At 41.7% G+C, this 21,200-nt stretch overlaps 1 protein-coding gene across 1 annotated transcript in view; it reads left to right on the plus strand.

Moving 5' to 3' along the window:
* Positions 1-21,200, plus strand: part of LOC103799055 (myosin-9-like) — a 33,026-nt gene that overhangs the window by 1,703 nt on the left and 10,123 nt on the right. Inside the window, exons 2-5 of the mRNA XM_009071346.1 lie at positions 3,887-4,043; positions 14,268-14,295; positions 15,067-15,160; positions 20,410-20,502. Coding sequence (XP_009069594.1) covers positions 3,887-4,043; positions 14,268-14,295; positions 15,067-15,160; positions 20,410-20,502 — 372 coding nt within the window. The remainder of the gene's footprint in view (positions 1-3,886; positions 4,044-14,267; positions 14,296-15,066; positions 15,161-20,409; positions 20,503-21,200) is intronic.

A 21,200-nucleotide genomic window follows, 5' to 3' on the forward strand; every position in this document is an offset into this window, starting at 1 on the left:
GTGAGAATCTTTGTGAGCTGTTGCCTTCTAAGTTGAGTAGCATGAACACAAGTGAGAAACTTGTGCTTGGCTAATGCTGTGTCTGCTGCTCTTCCAGAGTGGTGTGAAGGCATAGAGACAACCTGCAGAAATTATCAGAGAATGTATGCAGGATGCAAAGCTGGTATAAATTTAGTCTGACTCCTACCATCTGATGTCCAAATTTGAAAGCTAATGTGATTGGAGGTTGATGCAGCTAATTATTCTGTGAGGTTAACAACTCCTTCTACTATTGGTAAAGATCTGTTCTCAGAGGGAAAAGGCTTGGTATTGAGATGCAATAGGATGTGCAAGATCATGTGTAACACTTTTAAAACAGGAAACATTGCTAGGTTATGTAACAGGTTGTTGAAAATAGTTCAGCAGTATCTCAGTCTGTTGCACACTGTGCAGTGTGCTGTTTCGCATATCTTGCAAGAAATCCTCTGGAATTTCAGATATACTCTGTGACTGTAGTAAACTTAATTCTAATTGGATTGTAAGAAGTATTAAAAAATCCCCACACCCTTCACCCAAGTAAACCTAGTCTAGTAATTCTGTGTTACAGAATCTTAGTCTTGCCAGAACTGCATTTCTGCACACTTGTGAAACGGACTGATCTCACCTGTCAGCAGTTCTCAGCAAGTCAGGAGATTACTGCCAAGGCTTCAAATACTTTCATTGGAGTGGCTGTTAGTTGATCATTAATCCCCTTGAAGAAAGGGAGTACACACAATGCATCTCTAGCAGAAATGTCTCTGGAAAGATCATAGCATAATTTAGTTCGGCTCTTGTCCTTTATTTGCCAGCAGGACTGTGAGTTTTAATCAGTTATCTTTTTTTTTTTGCTTCATTTTCCTATCTATCCATGCTGTAAAAGCAAGAGAGGAATCTCATTGCTAGTGCAGACAAATTTTGAGCAGGGAGTGTCAAACTTTTCAAGAATTAAGAGCTCAAGTCTGACACTAATTTGCTATTTCCATATGTGGATTGGTTCTGCACTGAGGTGACTTGCTAACAGATTTGCTTTGATATTAACCCTTTCTATTCAGAATCCTTGATCAAAAAAGCATTTTCACCTTTTATGTTGCTTATCTGAACTGCCTTTTCTGTACTCGATGTGAAACTCAAAACTCAACCTTACGTGTTCCAGTTATTTTATTGAAGTTAACAGTTGCTGGAAAAGAAACTTTCTGATGCTGTCAGCTTTGTGCCATGCTGCAGCTGGTCCTTGCAACTCTTCAGAGCTAGTTTAGCAGTTAGAAAAATAAAACTAGTTCCAGTTTGGCCTGTGTGTCACTTGAAATAGTTCGTGAAAGGTAATGCCAGAATTCTATTTTGAGATAGTAATGTTTGAGATGAAGTACAGACATCCAAGCCAGCTCTGCTTATAATAGATGAGCCTTGCAATTGGAACTTTGGGTTCAGTTCAGGGATTTATGCATGTAAGTTTTCATTTGTGCTTCAGGAACATGAAGATGACTCTTGTCTTGCCAGTGGTATGGCTGGCAGCTTCTGCTCAATACAACTCAATTTGCTTCCTATATAAAACTGTCAGTGGGCTTGACCAGCAGTTGTGACATGGTAGTCTCACTCTGTTGCCTATCCCAGCCATGTTTAGTTGCCTCTCTTTATTAGGCAAAAATATCACCTCACACGTCCGAGATCATTATACTGCATGGAAACTTCCTTTAGGTATTTCTCCCAGCAGCCAGGATGCTGGAAGAGGGTGATGTCTTCTTCCTGCATACTTGCTTCACGGCTTCATCACTCTTAAGTGAAATTAATGTCTTCTGTTTTCTAAACTGCTGCTCTCATCTGTCAGATTTCTTTAGACCTTTGCACTATTCTTGCTTGCAAAGTGACAGTTCTAATTTGCCAGCAAACACAGCCATAAAGAGTCACACAAACACAGACAAGAAAACTCTGTGTTCCTTGTGAACTTGTATTGCATGTGCTGTGAACATGCTGCTCTGGAGCTTTACTCCTTTCTCTCTCTTGGTCCTCCTCTGTCTTCTACTGGTGTGGTCAAAGGTCAAGAGAGCATGACCCAGACTTTCAGCTTATGTCCTGTGCTGTACAAGTACTGTCTGACTTGACAGAGAGCTCAGTCTGAGGCAAAAGGGACTAACGTTGTAAAGTTGGTTTCCGTAGACTCTTTAAACTGTTCCCTTCAAGCACTACCTGAAACCTAACCTGACTAGAATGTCTCATGGAAGCTTAGCTTCCTGGAACTATAGAAGTACTATGCCAAAAGGTTTCTAGCCAACTTTCGTAGCTGGAAAGAGATGTAGTGTTTTCTGTAAGCTCTTCAAATACTCCTCAAGTATTTGAAAAAAAAAATGAAAAAAAAAAAGGAGGAGGGGGAAAAAAAAGGACTAGGTCTGGAAACATATCCTGATAATTTATACTGGGATATGGAAAAGGAACCTCTACAAAAAAACTTGCTTTCTGGAAGACATGGGGAAAAAACTCTCTGAGTCTCTGCATTTAAGAGTAGACTAATTAAGCCAGCATGTGGAAAACTTGGATATAAGACCATAAACTGTGTGTAGTGGAAGCTATTTTTGCCCTTCTGATCACTACAGTCTAATCCTTACCTTTATCTAGCTAAGGAGCTAAATCTGATTAAGTACTCTCTGCACTCTTGTGGAGAACTCTTTGCCTCTCCAAAGCACTCGTTGCTCACTGAGCAAACAGTAGAAGAAACGTTGGCAATAGAAATCAATGCCAAATGTATTTTCTTCTGGTAGCACTGCAAGTTGCTGTAGAAAGCTGCTCATCTCCAGATGTTTCAAACAGCTGCATCTGAAGTTGACAGGGAGCTAGAATAGCTCTAAACCCCAGAAGCAAGGCTTGGAATGCTATTCTTAAAATACCTAGGAAATATCTGAGAATCCTCTGCTCCTGCTATTCCCGTTGCAAGTAAAAACTTCATTTGCCTTTTTTTCCCCTAGGTATTCAGATCTCAAAGTTTGGTTTAGTTTTGGTTGTTTTCTTTTTAAAAAGAAGTTTAATATTTTCACTGGAAGTATTTTGTCAATTGTATTCCATTAGAAGTGTAGAATTTAAGCCAGTGGAAACCAATGGAGAAATCAAGATTTGCTGCCATAAAACAGTGAATTAACCATTTGAAATTACTTAGAAGTAAACTTTGGCAAATGTTGCTGACAGAGCATGGAATACTTTAAAATTGTTTTCTGTATTGATTGGTTCAAAACTCTCTCTATACTACATTACTGACCTTACAGTTCAAATCTAGTTCTCATTACATTATAAATTATGGAAGTGTTCAGCCTGGAAGAGACTTCAGGAGGTCATCTAATCCAGCTTCCCAGCCAGATCTGTATTCAGCCTAGTCCAGTAGTCTTGAAAACCTCTCAACAGTACACTGGTCTTATTTTTCCTTTAGTAACTATTTTGACTTGAAGTTTTATTGTGCTGATCAATTACTAGATAAATTCATAGCAAACATGAGGTAGAACATAACGAAATGTATGTTTCTAAGAGCTGAGCACCTACCCTGAAGTGATACTTGAGCTGAATACAGGAACTTTGAAGAAGACAGGCCAGTCCTAGTGGACTGTTAATTACCCAGGGAGCAGCCCAGCGGTATCAGGGTGACTAATGTGTCAGTTGATGCTCTGTGCATACTTGGAAAAGTTGAGTACTGGTCCAGCTGATACGACTTTAGCTGTTGCTCAGATTCCAGTATTGCTTAATGGGAAACATCCCACATGGCATCACTGGAAGAAGTACTTAAAAAAGCACTGGTTAGTTGGTTTGCTTTGCCAAGTAATATACTGTTAAAATATGTATGATCCATTTTTAATTCCTGTCTTTATTTGCTGTGATGTTTTCTTTGCAGACCTACTCAGGCCTGTTCTGTGTGGTAATCAATCCTTACAAGAACCTGCCCATATACTCAGAAGAAATAGTGGAGATGTACAAAGGCAAAAAGAGACATGAGATGCCCCCTCATATCTATGCCATCACAGACACAGCCTACAGGAGTATGATGCAAGGTGAGTGCTGACTGAGATAATGACTCTTGTTGAAATCACAAATCAAGGTTGCAGACAAAACACTGTGGGAGAAGCACTCACTCCTATCAGAGGGCATTGTTGCCCCATCTGTCCTTGCTTACAGACACCTGACACCTACTTGGAACCAGCTTTTGTGTGCAGGTGAATAACTTTCTCCTGCTCTAATGGATTGTAGAACCTCACAAAGATCTGGTGGGAGCTAAATGTGACATAAAGAACAGGCTGGTGTGGATGCATGGGGTTCAGAGAAACAGGCATGGAGAACTGAGGTACTGAATTTTCCCTCTCAGTGATGAGCCTATGTATTGAGATAGCTGTAGGTGGGCAGGTAGGTGTAGTGTTTGATAGAGCCTTTTAACAAAAGCCAACTTAAAATCCAGTTGTACGATTTGGTTGGGTAAAACACGCTTAATGTAACCTTTATTTTGAAGTGTGATGGTCAGTGCTAGCTTTACTGGTCAAGAGTTGTTTGGTTGCATTCTCATTCTGTTAAGAATGCAGCTTACTGTCAGGAAGTATTAAATACATCTGTTGGCTTTCCATGGAATAAAAGAAAGCAAACAGGCTGTTTCACCCACATCTATATAGCTGAGAAGTAGAGAACCATACATATTATCTGCTGCTTGTTTGTCACTTGAGGACTTCTAAATATGGAGCTCTGAATGTCCTGTGCATATCCCTCATTCTGAGAGGTCTTTCACAGAGTCACTGCTTGTTTGGGATGCCTGGAAGAGTGATCAGGTGTGGAGGTATTTTGTGCTTTTCTTCCTGTTTGTAGCTGGGTTATGTGAAGAGACATACTTTAAGGTTTGCAGGGTGTAAAGGACAGTTTGATTTGGCGTGATTTGTGTGAATGTGTTTATTTTTTGATGACTAGCAATGATTAAGGTGTTTTGTCTCCTAGGTCTTGTCATTAGCCTCACATTTTTGAACAAAGGCCAGATGTAATAAAATCACGCTTTAAAATTCTCATTAGACTCAGATTTAGAGTTCTGTTTTTCACCCGCGCTCACTACCACTTGCATTTCCAAGCATAGGAGAACTATGATAATATAGGTTCCCAGAGTGTTAAGGAAGCAAGAAAATCTTCATCCACTTACCTGTTAGTGGCTTCAAACCCACATTATAACATAGTCTGTGGAGAAGGCTGATAAAGGTTGCTAAAGCACGGTGCCATGCAGAGCAGAGCAGAGGGCTGAGCTAAACTGATGGATCAGTTAAGCTGTATGTGTAAAGCCTGAGGTGGAGAGGGGAGAGCAGACAGACATGCTGCTGGGTATTGATGGCAATGTGTTGAAGATGTGGCAGGTCTTGAAGTAACACAGCTTACAATGCTGGTGTGTCACTCTGAAATGAGTGCTGTATCCAGAAGGGAAGAACTGTGAACCTGGACCTGTGTAGGACCTCCCTTCCCTCAGAGAATCTGCCATGAAGGATGAGAACAGATGCTCTGCCTATACTATAGGTGGCAGAATGCTGTCTGTAAACCTCCTCACAGTTTGCCTTCCTTTAGTACTTCCTTTTCTCCCTTGCCCACTCCTTGTCAGCTCAAGTACTAACATGTATTTTTCTTAAGCTATTGACTTCACTGTACCAAAGTTACTGCTCCCTAAAATGAAATCTGTCCTACATAGACTCAGAAGCAGTTTCTTTGGCGTTGTTGTAACGAGATGGAAGAAGTCTTTTTCCCTTATAGATAAGAGTTCAACCATTGAGAGTTCATCAAGAGTTCAACTGCATGTGCCTGTGTCTTGTCCTTCATGTTTTTTACAGAGAGTGATCAGGCATTGGAATGTGCTGCCCAGGGAGGTGGTGGATTCACCATCCCTGGAGGCTTTCAAGATGAGACTGGATGTGGCACTTAGTGCCATGGTCTAGTAACCACGGTAGGGTTGGACCTGATGGTATTGGAGGTCTTTTCCAACCTGGTTGATTCTATGATTCTGTGATCGCTGCCAGGTTTAGCAGTATGTGGCAGAGAATATCCAAACTGCTGCAATTCTGCAACAAGGGGCAGGTGACCTTTCCTGGTCTGATGGTGGTTTAGAGCTAGTGATTAACCTACATGGGTATTTTCTTGCCTGTTGAAAAGAGAAGATGTCTCAGTCAGATCACTGCTTGAGTGATGTCTAAAACTCAGAAATCCCCGACTTTACTCACTTTGTTGTACAAAGCTGAGGAATGGCAGCCCTGCCTCTGTTTTCCCAGCACAGGAAAGTTGCTATGAGCTCTGCTGGGATGTTTACCTTTCCCAGAACAATTCTAGCTATGCGGTATTCTCAGCAGTACTGACAGTCTAGAGGTTTACCCCAGCTCTTCTTTGCCTAGTTTGAGATACCTCTTTGCTGACTTTTTGGAATGATGTGTGGCCTCACACGTGCCTATGTGTGCTGGCAAGATCGTTTGAGGATTATTTACTGCCTTATTTCCTTGTTGCAAAGAGTAACAGTAGCATTCCAATGTCTGCTACCGGGAGTGACCATGTTGCAGTCTCTCACTGGTCCTGGTTAGCCTCTAGGGCGATGGAAAGCAACATTCCTGTTGCACTTTCTGGGGTTTGCTCAGCGGTGGGGGAGGCTTGGTGCAGCAGCCAGTGGTATGGCAGGAATCTCTGCAGAGAATAGAAGATGAAAGGGTCGAGTGCTCCACATGAGCCAGAGGCATTTAGGATTAGGCTGCCTTCCCTAGGTTACTTTCAGAGCCCTGAAGACTGGGAATCCTTCATGGCCTGGAGAAGTCTAGCAAGCTGTTGAGTCTGACTTATGTCAGCACAGGGTATAGTTATCTCTTAAGCTGACAGTGAGAAAGTTTTGCGTGTTAATTGATTTGGACTCAGGTTCTTTATTTCTTTTTTGTTTTCTGTCAATTTCTGGTATTGGAATAGTCAGGGCTTTCAAAGGGAGGGCTCATCTGGAAAGGAATTGGGAAGGGAGAGGAAGATGGGAACTTTGTTCCAACCTCTGCTAATCCAGAAACTATTTAACCCTTTTCAGGCATCTGTGCTGATGCACTGTGGGTGAGTTTGGTCCTCTTTTTGTGTCTGCTGGTTACTTCATAACAAAAGTGTCATGTAGCACTTACACATTCTAAGAGATTATATTGTTTTTTGTTAAGTTTCACCAGAAGTACTTTATGAAGCAATAAAAATTGTGGAGGACATGTTCAAAGTAGGCTGATTGTTGCTGGAGTTTTTTCCCCCCCTCTTTTCTCTGACCCAAGACTTTGACACTAAGAAATGAGATGAAAAGATTATTTTGCTGCATGATATTTGGAGAGACTTCCTGTGCTTCAAGAGCAGAAGTCTGAAAACAAGTGTAACATTTTTGCTTTCAGAGAAAACAACTGTTTGTCTTAATGTTTCTGTTCCCTGGGTAACTTGGATGTCAGAAGCCTCAGGTCTGCTTTCAGAATTACTCTTCTGGTGCTGATGGTTGGAGCACAGTGCCTGCAAGTGGAGTAGTGTCTTGAGCAAACAAATCATTATTCTAATGCAGCAGATGTACACTGAAGAGGTACATTCTTTACCTCAATTCATAGTCTCCAGGGGCTCGATTTAGAAAAACATGTTTTAAAGCTGTTAAACAGCACCTGTTTGCCTATTTGGGACACATGCTGGGAATTTTCTGTGTCAAGTAATGATAGAAGCTAGAAATTTCATTGGTATCTGGAGCAAGGTGTCTGCTTTAACACCAGTGTCTGAAACTTCTGTAATAGGTTAGGTCAGTATGGTTATTCTGCTCCAAAAAGCTCAACCTGCTCATCTAAGAGAGGTAGGAGAGGGAATAGGCAGCACAGCGTACTCCATCTCTTTTCTTATCTAGTTTCTCTGCATAATATTGTAGGGCTCCTAATGTTTCACCTAGCAAAACTCTGAAAATCATTGTGCAGTGATTAAACCCACCTTGACCTTGATGACTTAGTCTGCAGAAAAGCCTGTCCAGCCAAGCATCTTGCTGCTGTTCACCTGGGAGTTAGGTAGTCTCTGGGTTTCATGTTTGAATTCTGGAGCACCGTGACTCCATGATTTTTTAGTGACCTTGTTAAATTAAGAAAGGAAACACAGTGTTAGGTGTTGTAAGATGAATCACTTGCTGCTGTAGATCCTCACGTGCACCTTGGGACCAGTTGTGATTTTCACAAGAGACGGTTAGTTCTCTACATCTGCTTCTACAGAATATTGACTGTCAAGTATTTTACTTGTCATTCTTAAATGTTTGCATATTTAAGTTTCCAAGCTACCAGAACACTTCTGTTTTACCATCCTTGCTGCTGAGTCATTTCTCAGCTTGCTTCTTTGTTTGCATTGGTCTGCTCTGCTGCACTGTATAATGTCCCAAAGTGCATCTTTATTTTCTACACAGTATTCCCTGTGAGTTTACCAATGCAGAGCTGCTCAGATGATGTAGAGGCACAGATGTCGCTTTCCAAGTTGCATGTAAAGGTCAAGTTCTGTTTCCACAAAACCCAGAAGAATATAGCCTGTGGTTTCACCAGTTTGTTTCAAAGATTTGTCCAAATTTCTGATGCAAAGGGCAACATTAAATTTGGGTACTAATTTCAGAGGTTGTTCATTTTGTTGGTGTTTGGATGCAAATGACAAGAAAGGATGTGCATAGTTCCTGATTTTTCTTAAGAAATGTTTTACATGCTTTGAATTACTCGAGATTTCTAAATGCAGCTCTCAAAATCTGTGTCTCAAAATGTGGTTTTCAACAGAACAAGGAGCTAAAATGAGTCCGTTGCCCACTTGTTTTTTAGTCGTTACCACACCCTTTTTCTTCATTCCTATAAACCAGAGCAAGGAGCTCTCTGGCAGCCACTTCTGTAATGGTTCAGCCCCTGCTGTCAGTCTCCCTGCACTCACTGTTCTAGTATCAGGAGCTGCCTGAGCTTTTGCAGGCTATATACCAGTTTTTCTTTTCTGTTAGAACTTGATAAACATTTGTGTAACCTAAAATTACAGCCTAACTTGTTTTCTGCTAGCTCCAGATTCAACGGAGAAGCGCTAGAGAAAGGGGTATGGGCTCTAGTCCAGAAGTGTCTTGGGGGAATAAATATTTGCATTTGACCCAGTAGGATATATTTCATTTTTTTAAATGAAACTTACTTTTCTCCTCATGTCTGCCCTCAAACTTCAGCTAGTGCAGAGCTGAGTCTTGGCACTGCAGTGTTGCTGCCAACTCAAGGCATTTTTTTCTCCTTTTTTGTTTTTCCATCTAGAAGTTCTATTGTTGAAAGCTGTCTTGGATATGCTATGTTTGTTCTTCATTTGATTTCTTTCTTTTTGTACTCAATGCTAGTTGATTAGCATTTGGAAACTTCTTTATAATGCATTCCTTAAATGATAATGCAAAAACAGGCTCTCAGGCTCTGCTCTGGTGCTCCCCTGGAGTGTTTTTTTGATCCTACTCAAACCAGCATGTAGGTTAAAGCACCACAGTGAGTATATTTGATTAGATTTGATGCCGGTGGGGTTGTTCTGTGTAGCACAGTGTGTCAGGTGCCTGAGGCTCCTCCTGTGGTAGGAGCCCTGAGGAGAGGACATGGGTTGTAAAGTGTAGATGTTGGGAGAGAAGTTTGGGGAGGCTGAAAGCACTGCATGGCTGGAGCTCTTACACGCGTTAAAGACTCATCCTTGCTTTAGGTCAGCTCTCTAGGTTGGTCAGCCAGGCTAGAGGCGTTCCCTGGGATGCTGGGGGAGCACGGAGGGCCAGGCTGCTCCGAGCTGCCAGACACTGTGGTTGGGAGGTGGGTGGTACCATGGAGCTACGGTTAAGCTTTTGGCCGTAATGAGTCAGCTATAGGCAGAGGACTGCAAGCCAAGCCTTTGCCTTTCAGCTCCACTTCCTCCTAGCTGGAGAGATGATGTCACCATTGTGTGAATGCTATATTACTTCTCCTTTTATGGAGATGAACAAACTTGAAACGAGTCACTCATGCAGAGGAAGTGGGTGATAAAGGCCTGGTAGAATGTTCTGTAACTGAGATGTGGAGCTTAAATTGCACATTCTCTTCTAGCCTCCCCACCTTTTTCTTTTTCAATGCCAAAACATCTAAAAACAAAAGTCAGGACTTTGGAGCTGTATTAATTTATCAGTTATGGCAATATATTCGACCACAGCAGTTCACCATTCATTCAGATTTGTTGTTTTGCAGCAGAATATTTGGCTGGGGATTTTCTGTGTACAAGCTGTCTCTCTTATGAAAACAAATTTTGGATTAATTAAGTTTTTAATGTATGCTGAAGGTCCTGGAAACAGTCTAAAATGCAGTCTTTTGTTCTTGGACTAAAGAAAGTCAAGAGTTAGTTAGATATTATGGGTTTTTTTCATAATAAAATTAATCTTCTAATCTTATTCTACCATACTGCTGTATAGTTTAAATTCGAAGGATGTTTTACTTCCTGAATTTCTGGATGCTTGAGGCTGCTGCTGCTTATGATCACTTGAATACTATGGTGATGAGAACTAAACAAGAGCCTTGATAAAAGCTTCCCTTGCCAGCTGGTTTGAAATACAGAGCTGTTGCTATAATTAACTAATGAGTTGTTATTCTGGATTGTTTTTAATAAGTTACTCTGTTTAGGATTGAAAAGCAGATGCAGATTTCTTTTAATCAGGCATTTCTTGATTGTGTTATTATAAGCAACTGAATTTATAGTACCCAGCACATTCTCTTTTGCTGAGTAGGTTGCTTGCACAACTGACAGTGAAGTACAGACAAGTGCTGACTGAACTTGTGCCGTACACCCCTGGTGAATGGGCCTTAAAAATAAAAGGAGGGGTGGAGGTGACCTCCTGCCTGGACAACTGAACTCTGATTTGTGAAGGCACAAGTCATTAATGTATGAAGAAGGAATATTGGCATTTAAAGCAATTCTTAATTGGAAGTGTATCTAAGAGTTATGCTTTGTGTGCGTTAGCTCTTTGGCCTTTTGGTCGGCTCCAGTTTCCTGTTGCTCAACACATTGAGATGTCTGTCTGTACACAATTAGAAGAATTCCAGCTATCCCAATAACTGCTTCTTTGCAGTCCTGGGAAAGAATTTCCCCCGGATTGCAAACAGGAATGTTGCCTTTTATGGCAGTGTCTGCGTGCTCCGGGTGACTTGCCTGCACTCGCAGGTACGTTCCTTCTGACTAAAAGTAGAGGTGACTAAGGCAGCTGCAGCTGGCCACCGGGAAAGTATGCTGGGGGAGGAAAGTTTAGTGCCAGGAGGACTGTGAGCACTGTCTGTGACTCTTCCTGCCTGAACACCTTTCGACACCTTGCCCTGCATTAAGGTGGGGAAAAGTCCTGTGTTTGCCCCTTTGGGACATCCTAGGGTCACTCTGGGTGCTGTTGAAAGAACTACTCAACCAAGTATGAGAAAGCTTGGCATGATCAAGAAGTGTTCAGTGCCAAAGAGCTTCTTAGTACTACCTATTGTGGATTATCTCTTTTTCTGTTGGGCAGTCAGTTTATCTGTCTGCTTACCAGTATTTTTTTGCTGAATTAAGGATTGTTTGTAGGAGAGGGAATGGGAAGGCATGTGCTAGTAAAGTGCTTGGGACTCCACTGCCTGTTTGAGAAGCCCCAGCTCATAATTCCAAGATCAGAGAGCTGGCTACCAGCAAAAAAGAGCACTTTCCTTATGGTTATCTTTTTTCAAGACTTTTTTCTTTCTCTCAAGTGACTTCTTAGAAGGGCCTTAGTAGAGCCTGAATCTGTTCCTGGAGAAGTGGACTTCTTGTTTATAGTCAAGCTTTGAAAAGTCAGATGTTATTCAGAGGCACAGTCTTGTCCTTTCACATAGCTGCTGTGTGATAGAGTTGTGCCCAGGTGTTGCACTAGGGAAGAATACATTTCCTGAGGCAATCCATAAAGGAGTCATTAGTTATTCCCCTGATCCACCCTCAAGGTGCCCAGTCATGCAGAGAACTGGTATGTGCCTGCTGAGCCCTTGACCCACTGGAAACCTTGAATACATGGGGCCTGTGGAGCTGGCTGACATCTGCTCTTGACCTGTCCCTCAGCTAAAGGGGTATATTTCTCAAATGCAGTGAATAAAATTCAGGGCTTGAGAAAATGAATACGCTATGCAAGTAAAGCTGCAGTATCTAGTTCTCAGTGCTTAAGAATTTGCCAGGAATAAACCATTTGAGTGGTGATTTTCTTCTGCTTGCTTTTTTCCAGGCTTGGGGCTGATTGGCTCTTTCTGGGCACAGTATCAGCTAATGACAGGTGATGTTCTGAGTGTTAACAGGGAAAAACCAGATTATTTTTCTCTCATTTTTTATGCTCATCAGTTTCCAGTAAAGAAGCTTAAGAGCAGGATTTGCATATTTGTAGCAGGTGAACCTAATGCTTCCATTATTGGTTTCAGAATAACTTAACAAAAGATAGAATCTCAAATTTGGTACATTTACCAGCTTTCCTTATTCCATGAAAATATGTCCAAAGGCTAGATATACTCCTCTCTTTATAAACTGAGTTTATAGGAGGCTTTTCTTGTGGAGTATGGAATTCATAATGTTGGGACTGAAATGCTGAATTCACTTGCAGCAGATTTAGGAGTATAGAAAGTGGTTTCAGGTGCTTGAAATCTATCGGACTAGAAAGCCTTCCCTAATTACGGCATTTTATCTTGCACAAAACAACTTGAATGGTGACTTAATTATGTCGTGTAAGTACTCTGGTGGGAAGAATACTGAGTGCACTTGGTTTTTCTGAGCTATGGGAGAAAGGAATAGAAAGAACTAGTAGCTAAAATGTGGAGACAGTCACATAAACATACTGACAAAGGTTACTGGTTGTTGAAATAATTAGAGCAATCCAGGGAATTGTGTATTTTCATGGGTGTTTGAGGCTTGTTTTCTGTCTCTCTTTAGAGATTAGATACCAGTCCTGTACAAAATTGGGGCTTGGAGTAGAAAAAGACAAGTGGCAATAACTGAGTGAACTCTAACTGCTGCTGTGTTACTGAGCTGGTCAGACTGGATGATCTGATACTCCTCTGGTCTCGATTGTAAAAAACAGACACCTAAAATCAAAGAAAACAAAAAAAACCCTAATGGGGACTTTGATTTTGGTGGCAGTGTGTGTTCTGAGTGTCGCAATGGCTGTTGTGGACTGTCAGTGAATGACTTGCTGTGCCTGTCTGTTCCATGTTTGAACAGGTCTTGCTGTGCCTGTGATAACTACAAGCTACTGGGGCTGTTCTGATGTAGGCACAGGCACTCTTCAGTCTGCTCAATGCTTCCAGCTCATTCCTGGTGGCGTGGAGGAGGAATGGGGTGCAGCTTGGTGGGAGGCAGGCAGACCTGTGGTGGAGGGGTGGATGATAGGTGAAACCAAGGCAGAAGCACAGAAGTGTGTTCACATAGAAGTGGTGCAGGAGCTGGGGCATGAAGGCATGGTGGAAAGACTGCAGGACTGCACAAAGGAAGTGGGCTCATAGGTGAAAGCTGGAAGGAGGTTAAAGATGTGGGAGAAGGTAGTGGTGAATAGGCTGGGTGAAGTGAGTTCTGTTACTGGGAAGATATCATCCACAGCTGGGAGTTGAACACAGGCATTAGTATGTCTGCTGGTATGTCAACATGAAAAAGAAAAGGTTTCTACTGTTACCAGCTGCTGTGTTAGTACAATAGGGGATGGTGCCACAAACAAATAAGCTGTGTAGGATGTAGGCTGCTGCTCAGTGTTGTAGTTTTCAAGTCTGTTTTGTACAAAATAAGTAACAAAAATTTCTTGCTCAGCTTCCAGTACTTGTTTTGGAGTGAAAGCCTCTGTTTGATGCGAGTTTGGGGCACTTTGGGATTTGTAACAGTTGCTGTCCCACTTCCTCCCCTCCCTTTTCCATTTTCACTGCTCTGCTGATAACTTTTGTAAGTCAGTATGGGCCCAGTATAATAGGGGGGAGGTGGATGCACATCAAACTGTAGCTCTGGTAAAGAAACATTCAGTGGGAGACTTTATACTCTTTGTAGAAAAATTGCAATGTAAAGATTATTTTCTGGATGAAGAAAAGTAAATTGCTCTGGTGCCATTTTACTTTAGGATATGGTTGGAGGTTGGGGTCTTTTGCCAGAGAAGGGGTTACCTGGCCATGTTTCTGAAGATGCTTGTCAGAATTTACTAGTTCCTGGTTTTGTCTTTTGTGGTGATTTCATTCTGTCAGAAATTTAGAGTCTTAGTCTGACTACATTTTTAAATTTTATTTTAGATCGAGAGGATCAGTCCATCCTTTGCACGTGAGTATTTACAGTTGTCAACTTGTCTGCATGTCAAAGTTTGTGTTTTTACATTCTTGGTTGAAGGGCTGTCTTAAGTGCTGGGAATAGGCTTACAAAATCAGGTAATAACGGAGAGTCAAGGAAAATCTCACTGCGATTCCTCCAATAGATAATTCTTTCTGCAGAATAATTTGTGTAAGACTGGAGGAAGAGTGGTTTTGAACAGCCCCTGTGCTCAAACTTGTAAAGAAATACAGCTTTGTCAGTGGAAAAGGCTTGGAGTGATCCTTCAGATTTGATGCAGCTGTTATGCTGAAGTGCATTCATACTGATGAGGCTGATAGAGTAACAGTTTCCCTTGATACAACAGTTTCCCTTCTAGACACAGTAAAAGTGACTGTGCCCCTCAGTCCTGCTTAAGGAATTGGCGTGTTCCATTTGCAATGCTTCATTGCCTTTCACCCCTACCTCTACAGCAGCCTCTGAATTATTCCTCAGCCACTTGACAGTCTTTTGTATCCAAGTGACTAGAAAGCATAGTTCTTTGTTGCCTTCCCTCCTCCGTGCATGCAGGTGGGGCCAGCACCCAGTGGCAAACTGTTGGAAGACTAACCTGCAGCACAGCCACACTGCTGCTGCTTGCCAGTGCAGCTTTTTTCCCTGGACTCAGAGGGAGGTGCTGCAATGGCCAGAATGCAGCTAAGGATGTCTGTAGCCCTTTTGGGGTTAGAAATATGACTATGTCCCCCTACATCTTGTTTGTGAATGAATTGCAGATTTTCTTTACAGAGGTGAATCAGGAGCTGGTAAAACAGAGAACACCAAGAAGGTCATTCAGTATCTGGCTCATGTTGCTTCCTCACACAAGTCTAAAAAAGACCAGGTAAGACCTAAGTTTAATAATGCTTTATTGCTGTGCTGACTTTGAAGAGTGAATATATATTGGCTGATGTTGGTAAAAGCCAAATTGCTCAATGAAAGTTTAAGAGATGAACATCTGTCAGGGACTGAGGAGGACAGTGAACTATGAAGCAATAAAAGTTTGTCAAAAATTGCAAGCCAGGGAATACTGTCCGAAGTCATAACTCCTTTGAATTCAGCGGAGCTACACTGGGGATAAACTCATCCACAACCTCTTGGGTTCACGGGCAGGTACATGGGCAAAAGGCACTATAAATGAAGCATCACCTGTACAGATCTTTTCTTAAAACCAGTCTAGGCAATTTAAAACTGATCCTTACATGGAGGAGTTGTCTCCTTTCTTCTGAATCATTAGATTAGGTCTGGCTGTTATTATACTGTCTCAAAACTGGAGAACACAGTCATAGGCTAGTGGACATCAGCTGAACATGTGGAAATGTAGAAAAACATTGCAAGGGGGGAAAACATCCAAGTGTTAGCAGCACATGTAAGGAGGGTGGTGGTGATGGTGGGAGGAGTTTAAAGATGTCTCACTTATATTTTTTTCCCCTCCCTCTCCCCGATGGACTATTGCCGCATCCGTCAGTTGTGTCCTCGTAGGTGAGCTGCACGTTTACTGCACGTTCTGCACCAGGAATGCGTTTTCTGTCCCATTGTGTGATTTTTTTGAGCAGCTTTTCACTCCACACCAATATCACTTTCTGCAGCTAAACCAAATCCATAGACAATTCACAATTTATTTTTTTTTTGTGTGTGGTGCACAGTAATCTTTTTGTAAGGATGTTCAGTTGGAGATTATAGTACTATCAAGAATACTCGTGTTCTGTGCTCAGTACTAGTTTGCGTTTAAGGTTCTTCTTGCAGGATTTTCCCAGATACGTCATTTGACAAGTGTTCTCCAGAGCAATAAGCTCTCCTAGAACCTTAAGCACACAGTGTTTGTGGTGATCCTAGTAAGATCAGTGTTGTTAGGTGTTTAGCTTTCCAGTCTCTGCAGTGAGTTGTGGCTGTGGGTTGCAAAGAGAGGTCATGGGGAAGGCTGCTCTGCAGACAGGGTGTTCCAGGACTGTGAGCTTGTTAGCCAGAGCTGAACACACTGGAAATGGTCACTGGGGAGCTGTGTAATGAATGCCAGATGCCAAGTGTGTCCACTGTATCTCTACATAAGAGTTTTCCCACAGTAGCTTAATGTGTAGGCATGTCCTAGGCATCTAGAGTGTATAAATAAGCAGGTATCCCTGCATGCAGGCACACTGTGTGTGTGCACACAGTAGTAACTTGCTTCTGGAATCCAACAAAAAAAAAAAGTTCCATGTGCCAAACTTTCAGACATATGAAGGCTTTTTCCATGGTCTGTCAGTAGCTTTATTTAGAAACATTCTCCTTTTTTTTCTTTTTTTTTCTTTTTTTTTTTTTTTTAAGTGTGGAAAATAGAATCATGGGGTTGAGTTAAGTATTCTTCCACTGCTTGTCTTTGAGCAAAATTTGAACCAGTAAAGCAGGACAAGCAGTCTGCCTGGGAGAGTAAAACAGTCCTAAGTTGGACTGGTTGGTGATTTGCCCAAGCTTGATATTTAATTTTTTTCCCTGAGTTTTGATCTTTCCAAAAGGTCCTGCAGCTCATGTTTTGTTCCAGTTTTGTGACTAAACTGGCCTTACCAGAGGGGATTTAGAGCTGGAGTCTTTGAATGTTAATCAGTCATGAATGATCAACAAATCTTTACAAAGCAAACTTGGAACCAGAGTATAAGAGTTCATGAAGATGAATGCATTTAATTTTTTGAGGATCTTGGTGTGCTGGTCATGGCAGATTTTTGTCTTTAGTTTGGATAGTGTTGAACCTTTATGCTGCAAGACACAGACACAGAACTTAACCACTGATCTTATAGAAAGTAGTGGTGCTTTAGTTACCATGAAGGTTTCTTGACTGTCACCTGTTAGTTCTGGATGCAAACCCCTGTTTTTCCAAGTCTCAGAGCAAAATCATGTTTATAAAGCATATTCTTCAGCTCCAGCTCAGTTATTTTGGAGGTACTGGCACATTTCACCATTCCCAGTGTATTAGTATGTTCAGCTAAATAGCTTCTAGCTGCATGGTGTGACTACTAAGCACATTAAGGCTCCTTTGGGGGTGTACTGAACCTAATTATATAAACACTTTTCTGCATTTAATGAAACTTTATTTATGGAAGTTGAGATTAATTTTCCCTTCTCTACTGTCTTCTTAAGTCATGTAATAGTTTTTCAAGGTGAGAATGGTTGCAGCTAATCAGAAATCCGTGGGTAATGGTTGCTAATACTTGAATGAAAGTTAGGTTACTGATGAGCTTTCTCCTTTCCCCATCTAGCCACTGTTGCTGGGGTTCAGTTACTTATTAATCTCTCACATGACTGCAGAGAAGAATACAAAAGGAAATCCCTAAAGTCTAAAGAAACAACAGCAAAAAACCTCCACCAAACCAAACAAAAACCCCAAATACCCTCCTTAATTTTTTAATTCCATGCTGTTAAAGGTAGCTGTGATTTCTGGATACCTTTCTCCACACTTAGTGAAGAATGAATGGCTGGGGAAACTTCTGCCTTGCATAGAAAACATTCCAAAAAGTGTATGAGATGCAAAAAATTCAAAGTACAAGGTAGATGTCGGGTGTTTTAGTTGCTTTAAATTGGTGTTGTCGGGTCAGAGAACTAGAAAGAGCTTGCACTGCCCAACCACAGGTTAACAGACCCAGTGGATTTTACTGCTTCTGTTTTCATGAAGAATATTGTACATACTTCAAGTGCATGCCAAGTATTAAACCAATTTGTTTCAGGTCAAGGAATGGCAGTTACAGGTGCCATAAAAATTTTCAGTGTCTTAATGATAGGAACCTTAGAATTTCTAGAAAGCTTGTGACAGACTCCTCTGTGGTGTGCTGGTTTTGCTTTGAAAACTCACCCATTGTATAATAATAATGAAGTATCTTCATTGGTCATTGGAAGGTGACCAAAATTTAGGGTAAAAACCCCAGCAAACTCCACCCGCAAATTTGTTTTAAATTTGAAGCTCAATGGAGTTACCTTTTGAACTAAGAGGGTGTACAGTGAGGGGCAGGTACAGTTATGTTAGCCACTTAATCTCATGTGCTGTGGCATGCTGAGAACTTGATCTTCCACCTGTATCATGGTGCTAAGGCAAGTCAGGAGAGCTGACTCAATCACCTCTTTAGCATTTTCCATTCCTCACAGCTTCACGGTGCTGTGAGCCTTGGCTGGCATTCTCTATGTGTATTGATGCACTGGTGTTTCAAGACACCTAAGCACCTTTAAACTGCGGTTTGCCAACACTGACTTGACACTAATGACACTTTTTCCTGAGGTACTAAACAGGAGGGTCTGTAGTATGGATTTCTATAAGCTTCTGATCTTTGTGGAGCTAAGTATGACCTGGGTTTTATTTTTAGCCAAATAATTAAAAAAGATTTGGTGTCAAGGCCTGATTTCTCTTCCCTCCTTGTTCCATGGTTGGGTTTAAATGATATGTTGCTGTCATCTCTCACTTGAATACTAACAGATTGCAGTCACAAATGCCTAGGGTTTCAGTGCAGGATGGGGAAGAGGAATGGAATGAGTGAAGAGCATTCCAACTTCAATACATATGCCATAACAGTAGGGAAGATGTGACTGTCGCACAGTTTAAAGGTCTGAACCTTAATTTCAAGGTTTCCTCCTTACAAAGCCACATAGAATCATCAAGGTTGGAGGAGACCTCTTAAGATCATCAGGTCCAGCCATTAACCTGTCAATCCTGTAACCCCTTAGCCCTAAACCATATCCTCCAGTGTCAGATCCAGATACCTCTTAAACACCTTCAGGGATGGTGACTCCACCACCTCCCTGGGCAATCTATTCCAGTGCCCGACCACTCTGATGTGCTGGGGCTGTTGTGAGAGAGATGTCCCAGCTCAGGCTCCCTTCCCAGGGCTAAGCCCCTTGCTACATGTACTTGAAGGTGTTTTCAGCAGCTGCCCCTCCTATATATGTGCAGTTCCACAGGAGCTGAGGGTCCTGTTTGGCCTTGCACTTTGCAAGCATGAAGTGAAGTGATTGTGGAAGTCACAAATCAAGTAGTTCATTGTACAGTTTCTCATATCTCTTTCTCCTTTTTTTTTTTTATTGCATGTATTTTTAGAGGGACTGTGTAAGAACTAATCTGTTTTATAATGCACTTTGGGAATGAATGGGAACAATTTTCCTTTAGAAATAACCTTAAGTAATTTTCCCATAAATTTCAGATCTCACACATCAAACTTCATTTCCATCCGTTATGCACAGGCAGTCCTGAGTACTTACTGATAGCTGCTAAAAAAAACCATTAATCTAAACTGTAATTTTCTGGCTACAGAAGCTTTTGAGGTGATCTTGAAATAGATAGAACTCCATGCTTTTAGCACAGAGGGCAAGTCATTTTTAAAACCAGGCAGGGTTACATCTAGAGCCTGCAGGGAAAGGTGTATATGCTGCAGTGGTCTAGGACTTGGCAAGGATAAAGTTTCTGGATTTTCTTTTTCTACAGTTGCAGCATTTTGTGTTCCTCGAGGGGAGGAGTGTGTGAATACGGCAGCAGAACTCAAGCAATCATGCAGTTTGTGGGATACCACTAATTCTCTTTTCTGTGTGTGCCTTCTTATGAAGGAGGGTTTTGCTTGTTTGTCTTTCGGAAGATGCAGACACTTAGTGCAAGTTTCTTGTTTGGTGTTTGGGTTTTTTGAAACATTAGACATTTTCAGGCTAACTTATTCACCTACTACTAGCAATGTTTAGAACTATCTTTAAGTAGCAAGACAGGATTTTTCTCACTCTTCCGGCCTAGGTGCCAATAAATTTCTGGGATGGGGGCCTGGTGTTGGATGGTATGGTGTTTCACTTTGATCCTGGGAAGTCTGTGAGATGTTATGGCCAAGGGATTTGAAAGGGCTTCTAGTTAACAGAAAGACAACACTGGATGCCCTTGTGTTGAGGAAGGGAATAACCCATATTTGTAAATATTTCTGTTTTATTCAGATAACTAATGAGTCTCCTTTGAAGATTTAAGTGATCATCTCCTAAGGTTTAATATGGCTTCTCTACAGCAGATGCCAAGCTAGTGTGAATTGAAACTGCAGCGCTGGTATGACCCAAGGTTAATGCAGTGAACTACTAGTACTTTATTAATTTGGGGTTTCTCTTCAGGGAGAACTGGAGAGACAGTTGCTCCAAGCTAATCCCATCCTGGAGGCCTTCGGAAATGCCAAGACAGTAAAAAATGACAACTCCTCAAGATTTGTGAGTATTGCTATCTGTCATGAGTGCCAGTATTCTGCCCTTTCTAGAGAGAAGACTTGATTTGCTATTGGGGGAATTGCTGTCAGGGGTAGGATAACTGTCTGTGAATTACTTCCTTCAAGTAATCTGGCAAGTGGATTTCATTCAGTAATTTATCCAGAACAGATCTGTTAGGTCTCTAGAATGAAGAAACCAGACCCTGTGCCTGGATCACCTATGCTGATTTTTATCATGTGTTACTGCAGTCAGCTTTATCCTGGAGAGCAAATACTGGTCCTTATTTTGCTCACTTTGGAAAGCAAAGGGCAACATCTGAGAGGCAGGTGGGGGAGCTAGAGCTGGAGCTAAATGAAAATGATTAAAGCTAACTTTGAAGGAGATGGAACTGTCTGGATAATGTAACACATGAAACTGAAGGGACTCTGGTTGTAGGAAGTGTGAGTGGCTGCGTGGTTCTCAGCTGCTGGCTGGGGTTAAACCACCACAGAAATCTAGGCTGAAACACAATGAGTTTGAATTGTAGATTGCCTGAATGTCAGAAATGTCTGGAAGTGTTTGGTGTCCTGTTCGTTAAATCGCTCTTGTGATCAGCAGGCATTGCCTATTGGCTGACCTTATGTTTTGCCTAAAACCTGCTTGACCTGTTCCGAGTTTCCTTTCCTGGATTAAAAAGAGGAGGTTTACCTTTGTTGTTTACT

This window comes from Acanthisitta chloris, unplaced genomic scaffold, assembly GCF_000695815.1.
Source record: "Acanthisitta chloris isolate BGI_N310 unplaced genomic scaffold, ASM69581v1 scaffold14813, whole genome shotgun sequence".
NCBI classification, from domain to species: Eukaryota; Metazoa; Chordata; class Aves; order Passeriformes; family Acanthisittidae; genus Acanthisitta; species Acanthisitta chloris.